The sequence below is a fragment of the Hydra viridissima genome, unplaced genomic scaffold, assembly GCF_058129835.1.
Source record: "Hydra viridissima isolate aposymbiotic clone 2 unplaced genomic scaffold, HvirCarnegie_v1 scaffold_15, whole genome shotgun sequence".
Lineage (NCBI taxonomy): Eukaryota > Metazoa > Cnidaria > Hydrozoa > Anthoathecata > Hydridae > Hydra > Hydra viridissima.
The window spans coordinates 4,194,965-4,207,696 of record NW_028324314.1 but is presented as its reverse complement, the minus strand read 5'-3'; the positions used below and the strand labels follow the sequence as shown (position 1 = coordinate 4,207,696).

Here is a 12,732-nt window from a genome sequence, read left to right as displayed (position 1 = left end):
GAGCAACTTTAAACTAAAAGCACACAACTTATGAAACACCCTGAATGTTTTCTGGATAATTATAATTTACTTATATCCATAAATATATAAGTAAATTATAATTATCTTTAATTATATTTACTTATCCTTATCCTTAATGGATGTTTTCTGAATTTTTAATAGTTTATTTTTATCTTTTTATATCTCCTTAAGATATTATATATTTATGTCTTCAAAAGACGAAATAGCTACTCAAAACTTTTAAACAAAACTTTTGATTTCAAACTTTTTGATTTCTTGTTTAAAAAACAAGAACGTTGAAGAAACTGTATTAGTGTATTAGCCTTTCATTCGTACAAAAAAATCCAAAAAGCCACAGGTCGACAAAATTTTTCTTTTGGTTTTCTAATTTCTAGTTCAACAACGTAATTCAGCTGATATAAATTATTCAAACTATTCAGCATTTTAAACAAAGCGATTTCACATTGCTCTTTATGATTTGCTACAATATTAAGCCTTTAAAGTAGTGTGTGTATATATCTGTATGCATATATGCATGTATGGATGTATGAATAAATACATTGTCTCAGTTTCTAACTTCATTTTCTAGTAAATTTGTTTAATGTAAAATATTAGATTAGAGTATTTTCGATAATTTAAACCTTGAATTTGTTTTACGAACTTGTTTTAAGAGTTTGTTTTGATTATTTCACTTTTTTACATACATACATACTCCTTACAGATGGTGTTCAAAATGTCCGCCTTTAGATATGATGCAGAGTTTCCAACGTTTACAGAAATTAGGAGCCGTAGGCTGCAGCGCTTCCTCCCCTATTTTATCCCATCGCGCAACAAATATTTTTATAAAGACTCCAAATTTTTATGGGATTGAGAAAAAAAGCTCTTCTTTAAAATTGATCAGATTAAATTTTTGAGGGGGTTAAGATCATAAGTGAGGTTGGATTTTGACGGCGTTTAACCTGTTTTATATCTTCTAGGGGCGCTTGAGACAAAACCCTGCCATTTTGAGGTTTGTAGGCTCGCTAAATTGTGAACAATTTTTCATCTGAAAAAAGGATTCGTTCCCAGTTGTCCCTTACAGCCAGGGTTGGTACCCAAAAACCCAAACCCAAAAACCTAAGAGCAAAAACCCACCAAAAACTTAACTTACTGGGTTTTGGTCTCAAGTTTTTCATTTATAACTTTTTCGATCATAAATTAGTTTCCATTTAACACTATAGGTTAGATGCTGCTAAACAATTGTCCTAATGATAATAAAATAAGGAGTTGAGTATTATATATTTCATCAATGAAACTTTTTTTTCCCTTGGAACAGCAATATTTAAACTTAAAAATTTAAAACAAAGTCATCAAACAATTTCGTCATCAGCATTTGTACATCTTGATTTTAAATGTATGTAAATTCGTACAAGCATTTCAGCTTTCTCTATTCCTAAACGATTTCTAATTTTGCTCCAAATCATGCCAAAGGATGAAAAAAATCTTTCAATGGATCCAGAACTAGCTGGGCAAGTGTGCAAGTGCCGTAAAAACCTTGCAAAGTTGCAGGTAATTTTGAAGACTTAGACTCCTTCATTTCTATAATTTTCCACCAATTTGTTGCTGATGTTGTGCTTTTTACACTATCATTAAATAAATATGTCGGAAAACAATTAGCATCTTTTAGTTTAAATGCATAGTAGCCAGGCATAAATTCAGGATAGATTTCATTCAACCATTCCTCAGCTTCTTCTTCTTGACTTCTATTGAATGTTCTTCCTAAATAAATATTGAATATATCATCATATAAGTATAATATAACATTATATAAGTAAGGGTATAAGATTAGTAAACTTAAATGGAAATTTTATTTTCTGGGAACTCTATTATTTGTTTAAATTTGATCACATTCAATTTTTTAATTTTTTTTACAATTTTATAGTATGTTACCTTCATATTTTGGATCTGTTAAATTAGCCAGAAAATGACATGTAATGATTGCTTTCTTAAACCTCTTTAAAAAATCATCTTTGTACAGAGCCAATTTTTTATCATGTATGAGGCTTTGCCAAATCTCCACTATTTCAGACAATGTTGTATCATCTGCCTGCAACTACAGCAAACACAATAATTTAGTTTATAATTATGTAAATAAAGTTAATGGTGCCAGAAATATGTAGTTTTAATATATTTACTATATTCAAATTTAATACATCCAGCAAATAACTAAGTAAACTAAATTATAAACCTTATCTAAAGCAGCACCAATAATTTTTAGTTGTGCTTGTAAATTAATTGCTTCTCTCTGTATTGACAGATTGTCTATTAATCTTCTGATTGAAGGATCAATGGACTCCATATGCTCACCTCTAATGGCAACATACAGGGAATGATTAGATATGTATGTCTTTATACAATCTAATTGAGAGTTCCAGCGAGTATCATTGGGTAGCTGTGGCATTATTCCACCTTTTTCAATTAACCACCCCTATAGAACAATTGTTTAATAAAATTCAACAAAGAAATGTTAAAAAATAATCTTTGTGTACATTAGCTAGGATCTCTTTTGCCATATTTATTACTTAGGCCTATATCATTAATGCTGTTTTATTTCATAACATTGCATCACAAAATATGATCAGTAAGTCAATAACAATCTAAAATTTGGTACATACATGTGGTTGGTGATGATTACGAAAATATTTATGAATTTCTACAATATTCTTTATTATGGACTTCGAAGAGACATCCTTTTCAACTAAATTTAGAAAATGAGCAGAGCAACCATATGTTATTAGCTTAGAGATTTCAGCTTACAAAAGCTCTCTCATTTTAGACATTTTATTTTCATTGTCAGTGCATACTGCAAATACCTAAAAATGAAAGTATAAATATATTTATTTTCATTAGTTTTCTCCTCATTAGTTAACTTTACTTAATTCAAACTTTGAATAGACTTATGCAAGATTATTATAAAAATAATCTATTTAATATGCATTTTTCAAATTTTTATTGTAAATAAGTGGTTGTAATTTTATATATATATATATATATATATATATATATATATATATATATATATATATATATATATATATATATATATATATATATATATATATATATATATATATATATATATATATATATATATATATACAGACACAGACACATATATATGTATGCATACATACACACACATACAACATATATATATATATATATACACACACACTTTAAATACAAAAGTTAGTTCACACTTACATCTTTATTGAAGGTTTCTTTTGCAAATTTGATTGCATCCTTAGCAGCCAGAGTGCAATAATCTGCTGTTTTTGTGAATGGCTTCCAGCATCAACTGCAGAAATGAGATAAGGTTTACTTCCATTATGGATACTATGAGCAATTACAGGATCATTACTAACTGTACTCCAACCATCTTGAATTAGGGTAATAGCACAATCATCAGCAAGATCACTTTTCATTGAACTGATTACTTCTTTATTTACCTTTACTAAGAGTTCTGAAGATATCTGCTTTCTATTTGGTGGCTCGTATCCAGGTCTTAGTTTTTTAATCAGTTTGATAATTTCAAGATTTTCTACTATGTTGAATGGTATATTTGCTGAAAAGAAAAACCTTACAATTTGCAAATCCAGTTCATCCTTCTGATTACTTGTTGTTGTAGCAACAAATTTAGAAATGGATGTTTGTTGTTGCACCTTCAATGGATTTGAATGAAAAATTGAAGAATAAGAATCATCACTAATAACACTGAAACAAACTTGTTCTTTATCTTCTGACTGGTAAGACAAATTTGATGCTGCAGATGTAGATAGCCTTGACTCTAAGACTGATATATTGCTAAATACTTCTGTGGAATCATTTGCACTTCCTTTTTTTATTCTTCTGCATTTGTCTAAATGGCTCTTAACTCTCTATTTTTTTAGTTATGCTCTCTTTGCAATAATTACATATTACTCTATTTGGTTGATCACCTAATATGGTCACTTCATTCCACTCATTAGCCTTATTTCTTCCTTCTAAATGATACTTTGGCATGTTGAAGGATATGTAATCTACTTACACTTTATATTTAATTAAAATTCTAAAATAATCTCTATATTCAAAATTATCTTAATGTATTAGAAAAAAATGTAATCTAATTACTAACTTAGCTGTTGTATAAGTCAACATACCTGTAAAAATGAAAATAGCTTTTAGATAACTATAAGTTAATCCAACTTTGTCACTAAAGATTTGGGGGCTACTGCAGTTTCTCCCCCCCCCCCCCTTTTTTTTTTTTTATGATTGATTCTGATAGAGGATTTTATGCTGATTCAGAAAAATATAAAAACATAGACTGAAAATCAACGGAAAGTGCTCTGATTCGAAGTCAAAGTTGTAAAAAATCCCACTAAAAACCCTAATATTTACCTTTTTTTTTTCAAAACGCTTTCATTTTTAAGGAAAATTAATTACCGTTACATTGCGCAATAAACAGGCCTGGTTTCCATCAGCCTTTGCATTTATTGTTTTAAAGTATTATAACGAAATGAAATCAATGGAAGATTTCAAATAAAGGTTGAACGTAGAATTTGAGAATGTAGACAAACTGATGAATAATTGTCATTGTATTGTACGCTGGTTCTTTTTTTATTAAAAAAAACGGTTTGAAGGTTACTATTTCTAAATTTTACATGTGATAAAACAACAATGAAATAAGGTTTCAAAAGTTCTTCTTTTAGGAAAAAAAACTGTTGAATTCTTTTTTAAAATTTATTACAAAAGTACGTTACTTGCATTATAGTTTATTCTCTAATAAATCAAAAAACGGCTATTTTCATTGCTACAAAAAATTGCGCTAGATAAGCATTCTTTTACGACTTTTTTAATGTAAAAACCATGCTATTAATGTATTGCTTTTGTCAGCAAAAAGATCATTAACTTATTATTTTCAAAATGGCGAATATTAGGGTTTTTAGTGGGATTTTTTACAACTTTGACTTCGAATTAGTGCACTTTCCGTTGATTTTCAGGTCTATGTTTTTATATTTTTCTGAATCAGCATAAAATTCTCTATCAGAATCAATCATTAAAAAAAAAAAGAGGGGAGGGAGGGGGGAGAAACTGCAGTAGCGCCGAGATTTGGTTTTAGCAAAAACCCAAAAACCCAAAAAACCAAAAACCCAGCAAAAACCCAGTTGGGTAGGGTTTTTGCCAACCCTGCTTACAGCCCTGTTCAAGAGCATCTTACATCTTTCCTTCCTTACGGCTTTATTAGCATTCCTCAACAGCTGCATTTTTTAAGGCTTTAATCCTAAATCCTCCTCAACAATCAATTGTACTGCTTCGCAATTCACACAGATGTCACGACCAATCTTTCTAATTGATTTCTTTGCATTCCGTAGAACTCTTTTTTTATGATTTTATGTAAGGTAGACGTACGGACGAAAGGTTTTGGACCTCTTTCTTGTCTGTTACCTTATAGGCCTGTAAATCGAGCCGAACGAGCCAAGCTTGCCAGGGCTCGGCTTGGTTCGTTTACAAATTAAAAGTGTTCAGGCTCGGCTCGAGCTCGTTTCGAAAATGAGATTCTTTGTTCGAGCTCGGCTCGTTAAGGATTAGTATTGTTTGGGCTCGTTTTACATGTTGCTCGAGCTCGACTGGTTTAAAACTCGAAATAATTATTGTAACCTGTTAGTTTAAAGCTCGTTTAGTAAAAAAAAATTGTTCGTTAAAGGCTCGTCTGTAAGTAATGCAAGTCCAAATCAACAAAAACAATCCTACAGTCTATTAAACATGCAAATAAACAACATAACGAAATAAGATCCCACAAATCTAATAGTTCAAAATAAAAGTTAAATCTAATAGTTCAATGTTCAAACTTAATGTTCAAAGTTCAAACATAATGTAAACTCTCACAAACATAATAATTCCTATTAAACACTGCACTCTAATAGTTCAAATTACATTTTCACAAATATAAGTCTTGCTCTCATTGAACCTCAAAAGTGCGCTGAAAATCTGAAATTTTACAACAAACTTGCATGAGAATGAATCTAGATAATTAAATATAAAAAATAATTGGAACTTGAAAGGAGATATCATGCTACATAAAAACATAATTAGAACCTTAATTGTTTACCTTTTCATATAGTAGAATTAAGAACCGTTGGAATAACAACATTCAAATTTCCTTCTTCAAGATCAACCTACAAAATTAGTTGATATTAAAACTTGAATTAAAAAAGATATCATAAAAATGACTAAGAGAATAACATTACCGTTTTCTCTTGACTATCATCATTCAACCAACTTGCACAACAAACCAAAGCTTCCACTGTTTCAGGTGATAATGAACTTCTAAATGAATCAAGCACTCGACCTCCTGCACTAAATGCAGATTCTGAAGCAATTGATGTTAGTGGAATTGAAAGTATTTCTCGTGCCATCATTAAGAGGATTGGTTTATTAATGCTATGCACCTTCCACCAACCTAGTACATCAAAAGTAAAGTGGGTTGACGATTCACATTTGAAACACTTTTCCTCAAGATAAAGTTCCAACTCAGTCTTTTCAGCTACTGAATTTGTGTCGCAAAACTGCTCAAAGTCAATAACTTGCTGCAAGTTTGAGGAAAATTGTTTTTTATCCTTAATGGTTGTATCTTTTGATCCTGTTGTCTCACTTTCACTAACATATGTTTGGTACAACTCTTTGAGCACTTCCATAACCTTCTTGAGATGATCTTGACTATCTACAACATTGTACAGTTGAGGAAAAATGAGCTTCAAAAACTCCATTTTGTAACGAGGATCCAAGACAGAAGCAATTGACATCAACATGTTGCAATCACCACAATATTTGTCAAATTTAATAGACATAGTTGCTGCCATTTTCCTCATGCACTCATCATCACTTGCAAGATGTGTGTTCAACATGTGTTTCACACTCCAAACTTGAATAAGATATAAATTTGCTGTTGGATATTTGGTTCCTGAAAATAGCTTAGATGTTGTATTAAACACCGAAAAAAACTTGCATATTTTTTCAGCTTTAATCCAATTCTCATCAGAAGGCAACCATTCATAGTTAGCATCCCTTGCAGCATATTCTTTCAAAACAAGTTTAAATGGCAGAATATGCTCTACCATCGTATAAATGGAGTTCCAACGTGTTGCAACATCAAGTTGCAACCCCTTGTTTGTTGGAACATCCATTTGCTTTGCAATTTGTCCAAATTTATATAAATGAGCAGGAGATTTCTTTAAATACTTCACTGTTTCTCTAATACTTTCAATAGCAAAAGCAATCTCTTTTATCCCATCTTGCACCAAAAGATTTAATATATGTGCAGCACAACGAACATGAAATATATGAGATTTGAAATGGAGCTTATTTCGTGAAATTAAATTGTTTTTCAAGCAAGTAGCAGCTACATCATTTGAACTTGCATTGTCAACAGTTATTGGTTAAACCTTTTCTTCTATTTCCCATAATTCCATACATTTGGCAATACAATCAGCAATAAGAACTCCAGTGTGAGGGGGCTCTAATTCACAAAAGTTTAGGATAAAACTTTTTAATATCCAATCTTTATCAACAAAATGAATAGTGACACAAATATACCCAACTGTTTGATTTGAAGTCCAGTTGTCTGAAGTTAAACACACCCTACTAACATTTTTCAACATGTTCTTTAACTTGTCCTTTTCAGTTTGATACACCTTGACACAATCAGATTTGAGGGTAACTCTTGACACCTTTTGGTACTTGTAATTCAAAGCTTTTGCAAAGATGTTAAACCACTTGTGTTCAATTTGAGGGTAACTCTTGACACCTTTTGGTACTTGTAATTCAAAGCTTTTGCAAAGATGTTAAACCACTTGTGTTCAATCATATTAAAGGGATACTCGTGTGCAATAAACATCTTAGCTTGTATCTCTCGAATTTTTTTTGGATCATAATTTAAAGAGAGTTCTTTAAGATTAACATCCAATCCAGTATTACCTTCTGGCAGAAAAGGTAATACCTTATTCTTCCCTCTAGTCCTCAGTGGTATGCATAAGTCTATGTGTCTTTTTAGTTGTGTTGTAGCTCCAGATTTTTGTTTTTGCCAAGACTGAAGACATCCTTTGCACTTCACCTTATAAATTATTGTACCATTCTTATCAGTTTCAGACACCTCTTCAAAAGATTTCCAAACATCAGAAGTGTTTTTCCTCTTTCTTCCATTAACAGTACTACTTGTATTCTCATCTTCCACGTTAATTAAATTGTTACCATTTTCACTGATATTTTCACCATTCAAATCCTCAACATTTCTCCAGTTTGAACATTATCAACAACATCCATAATATTGAGTTTTTATCTACATTAATGAAAAATATGAAGTTAATTTCAATAAACTAAACATATAATGGAAGAACAGTAAAAAATATAAATAGTTAGCATCTATAACAAAAGAAAGGAGAGGTACCTGTTTCTGTTTGAACTTTGAATAGACAGTAGAAAAATCGCGAATAGTAAGCTTCTGCAATAGGAAGAATTCACTTTGAAAAACTTCGAAAAATTTTTCGAACCTCGAATTTCGCAGTTTAAAGATACGGACTTCTAAAACACGGAATTCGATTTTTTCGAAGTTGAACAAAATGGTCCTTATCAGAGTTGTTACGGCATAATATGTCTGGCAGATCTGTCGACATATTTTCAGACATATTTTACATCGACATAAAGTATGTCCGAAATATTTTTCTGCCTACCAACTTTGACATAATTTTATGTCTAAAACATTTTCTGCCGACATAAAATATGTCCGAAATATTTTTCTGCCAACTTACTTTGACATAACTTTATGTCTGAAATATTATCTGCCGACATAAAATATGTCCGAAATATTTTTCTGCCTACCAACTTTGACATAATTTTATGTCTAAAACATTTTCTGCCGACATAAAATATGTCCGAAATATTTTTCTGTCCACTTACTTTGACATAATTTTATGTCTGAGACATTTTCTGCCGACATAAATTATGTCAGAAACATTTTTCTGTCCACATATTTTGGCATAACTTTATATCTGAGACATTTTCTGCCGACATAAATTATGTCAGAAGTATTTTCTTTCCACATATTTTGACATAATTTCATGTCTGAGACATTTGCTGTTTTTTATTTTAGAAGAAAAAATCTTACAACTTTATTGCTCATTTCAGATTAATTTGACGAGTAAAACAAAAGTTTCGATTTCCCCTTATTAGAATGTAAAAACTTAGTCTCAAACTTAGTTTTTATTGCTGAATGTGGTTTTTATTATATGGCGTCCTGTGCCACATTAGAAATTATGTTAAGTAGAAAGAAAAGTAGAACTTTTAAAGGGTCGAACCATTTACAGCATAAATTCGACGAATCTAATTGTCTACAACATAATAAAAATAGAAAATAACTCTTTGTCACAATATTTAATTCCGTTCCAGGATAGGTCGAATAATTTATGGTCGAAGCAAACCTTATTAAAAATTTAATTTTTCACCAGCGCGGCGTTTCATGTTAAAATAGAGTAACCATAGGACAACCGACAATTTTAAGCAGCGGTTAGAATGCAATTTTTAGCCGTAAGAAAATCTCTGGCCAAAATTTATCTTTTAATTTAACCGAACCGTCAGAATCGTTTTTTGAGGAGTAGTGATCTTAACCGAAAATTTATTTCAAACAAAACAAATATCAATGATAATGTTTGGTTGTTAAAATTTTTTTTTCTCTTACACGTTTTTTAAAGAGAAAATATCCCTTTTCAGATTGTAAATGATACAACTCAAACAAATTAACTGGCAATTAAATGCCTTAGAATCAAATATTTATGTCTGCTCTCCTCAATCAAACCACATGGCATTATAGGTTGCTAAACTTTGGAAAATTGGCATTTTTTTTTATCCAATGGTATTTTATGGCCTTTTACCTTTATTTTGGCATTTTGACACAGAAAAATTTAAGTTCTTGAAAAAGTATTTATTTTGGAAAAAAAGTTGAAATTAATTTTTGCCCCTCAAGAGTTTTTAAGGATAATAAAAAACACCTATTGACTTCCGATCCGAAGATTAACTAGTTGATTTCATTGATGAAATTTGTTCAAAATAAAGTGACGGAATCATTTTGAAACAGCCGCGATATGAAAAAGGGCATTATTATGGCATTTTACATTCACGCTTTTGGCATTTCACATGTAAAAAATGTTGGCAACACTGAATTTAATTGTCAATTAAAACGACTAAAATATGACGACTTGGAATGCTCGCTTCCACGTTTGAGACATTAAAACGATTTTCCTAGCCGTATTAAAAAACGATTATTAATCTAATTATTCATTTTTCGCGGTTTAAACGATTGTCCTGTGGTATAAATAGATCTTGGAATAACTATTTTCTTGTCACTGTTTTTGTTTTCCTTAAGATTTAAAGACAAATATGGAGAATAATTTATTGCACAAACAAGTGAAAAGTCAATTTGAAATTAGTAAAGAAGGAGGAAAGTGTAAAATGTGCAAAAAATTTTACAAAGGCAAGTTAAGTAACCTCAAAGATCACCTTCTTCGAAAACACAAAGAAAAAGCAGGCGAAATCGACTTAGTTGAAGCTACTTCGGCTACAAGGAATCGAAATGACGATGAGATTCAATTAATTAAATGAATCAAGCTGGATGTTGATGTAAATCAATTAATTAGAGAAATGATTAAGTTAATGATGAACCGTAACTTGTCTTTCGCGTCAGCTGATGAAATCGGACAATTGTCTTTAGTGAAAAATGCACTTAAAGAATTCAAAATTGTTATAAATCGTCACAGCATGAAACGCTACATTCAACTTGCGTGTGAAAATATTTTTTCGCTCATAAGAGAAGAAACTGAAAATGTTCTTGTCTCGTTGATGTTTGATAGTGCGTCGCGATATGGAAGAAACGTGTTTGGAGTTAGCTGTAGATATGTGAAGGACGGGCAAATAGCTGACAGAACCTTAGGCATACTTACTCAAGAAGGTCGACAGTTTGGCGAAATTTTAGCTGCTCAGTTAGAAAATGTAATTGGAAAAATTGGAAAATGTGCTAATGATATCTACGCAACTTGCACAGATCAAGGAAAGAACATGACGAAGGCTTCAAAAATTCTTCAAAATGCACAAATTCAAATGAAAGTGATCCTTGAAATTTATGGTGACGAATTTATAGATTTCGAAGACGAGGAAATTGATATTGGCGCTTTAGAGAATGAAGAAGGGAATTATAGTGAAGCCCACACTGTTTGTGTTGAAAAATCAGTTGGATCGTTCTGTTCAGCAATGTTTTGTGGCGCACATGTGTGTCAGCTAGCTGCTAAGGACGTAACATCAATGTTTGAAGATGCATTAAATAACATCAGAAAAGTTGCTATCGAATCCAAAAAAATAGCATATATTCAAACATTTAAAAATCTAAAAAAACCTCGTGTAGACATTGAACCACGCTGGGATTCCACGTTTTTGATGATTGAAGATTTCCATACCAACGCAGAAGCATATCAAAGGCTAAGACACGACCAACTAAAATTAAATGATGCTTCATGGAGTTTAATAGATGAATATTTTGATGCATTTTTACCAATACATTCGGCTATGATGGATTTTCAATGCGCAAAATTATCAATTAGTGAATTCTACGTTCGATGGATTCAAATGAAAATAGAAATTGAGGACGTTCCAGCAGGTGATTTGGGATTAAAAATGCAACTGACCAACGCAATCAATACACGAGAACAAGTTTTTTTTAAATGTGAAGCATTTATTGCTGCTTTAGTTCTGGATCCTAGATTTTGCTTTACATCGGGTCATCAACTGTTTAATACAGAAATGTTGAATAGAGGAATTATACAGCTAATCAAAATCCATCAAAAACTTTGTACTCAACGAGAACAATCAAGTTCTTCATCAACAGAAGAATCCATGCAATTAAATGCGTCATATTCCTCAAATACTTCTGAAGAGATGATTCCGATGAACTCAGAAGAAATTGATGCTGAAAAAGTACGCCGTTTCATTGAATATACTGGAGGAGGAACCAGACAAGGTGTTCCTAATGCAGCTTTAGAATCAGATCAAGATATTCGTCAATTAATTTTAAAATGGACTCTTAATGAACCACGAGTGTCATCAGACGTTGAATTCAACATTCTTGCGTACTGGAAGAAAAACCAGAAAACGAAATGGAATCGGCTCTATGAAATCTCGCAAGTAGTTTATGGTGCAGCGTTCTCCAGCGTAAAAGTTGAACGTGATTTCTCTGGATTCGCTTTGGTTTATAGCCATCTACGTACTCGCATTTCAAATGATTTCTTAGACTCTATTATGGTGGTAAAAAATAATCTAGATTTAATTGATAAAATAAAATTTGTTTAAAAAGCTGAGCATTTCACATTTTCTATTAGTCAATTTTTTATGGCGCCCCAGTGCAAGAATCGAGTTCTGAAAACCTTTTTAGAGTCGAAACATAAAAAAAAAATTTTTTATAACGTAATAAAATTCTTTTAGCTTTTGAGTTAGCAAAGTATTTGACAGAATTCTAGCACAAAAAGTCAAAGTTAATTTTAAGAATAGAATTATGATTAAAACGGCCGGGAAATAAAAATCTACAACTGAATAGCATTTGGATCAAAAGGCTCCAGCATCAAGAATTTTTTTAATGCGGCTAGGAAAATCGTTTTAATGTCTCAAACGTGGAAGCGA

At 31.2% G+C, this 12,732-nt stretch overlaps 2 protein-coding genes and 1 pseudogene across 2 annotated transcripts; 1 reads left to right on the top strand and 2 right to left on the bottom strand.

Moving 5' to 3' along the window:
- Positions 1-1,349: 1,349 nt before the first annotated feature.
- LOC149878260 (uncharacterized) lies at positions 1,350-4,161 on the bottom strand (annotated as a pseudogene).
- A 1,845-nt stretch (positions 4,162-6,006) lies between these two features.
- Positions 6,007-7,454, bottom strand: LOC149878259 (uncharacterized). Its single transcript, XM_090072852.1, has 2 exons — positions 6,267-7,454; positions 6,007-6,194 (listed from the first exon to the last, which is right to left on the bottom strand). Exons 1-2 carry the CDS (start codon positions 7,200-7,202, stop codon positions 6,132-6,134), a joined length of 999 nt encoding a protein of 332 aa, XP_089928978.1. The 5' UTR covers positions 7,203-7,454; the 3' UTR covers positions 6,007-6,131.
- A 2,904-nt stretch (positions 7,455-10,358) lies between these two features.
- Positions 10,359-12,408, top strand: LOC149878258 (uncharacterized). The gene has a single exon (XM_090073094.1). The coding sequence runs from the start codon at positions 10,708-10,710 to the stop codon at positions 12,403-12,405; it is 1,698 nt and encodes a 565-aa protein (XP_089929220.1). The 5' UTR covers positions 10,359-10,707; the 3' UTR covers positions 12,406-12,408.
- Positions 12,409-12,732: the final 324 nt, after the last annotated feature.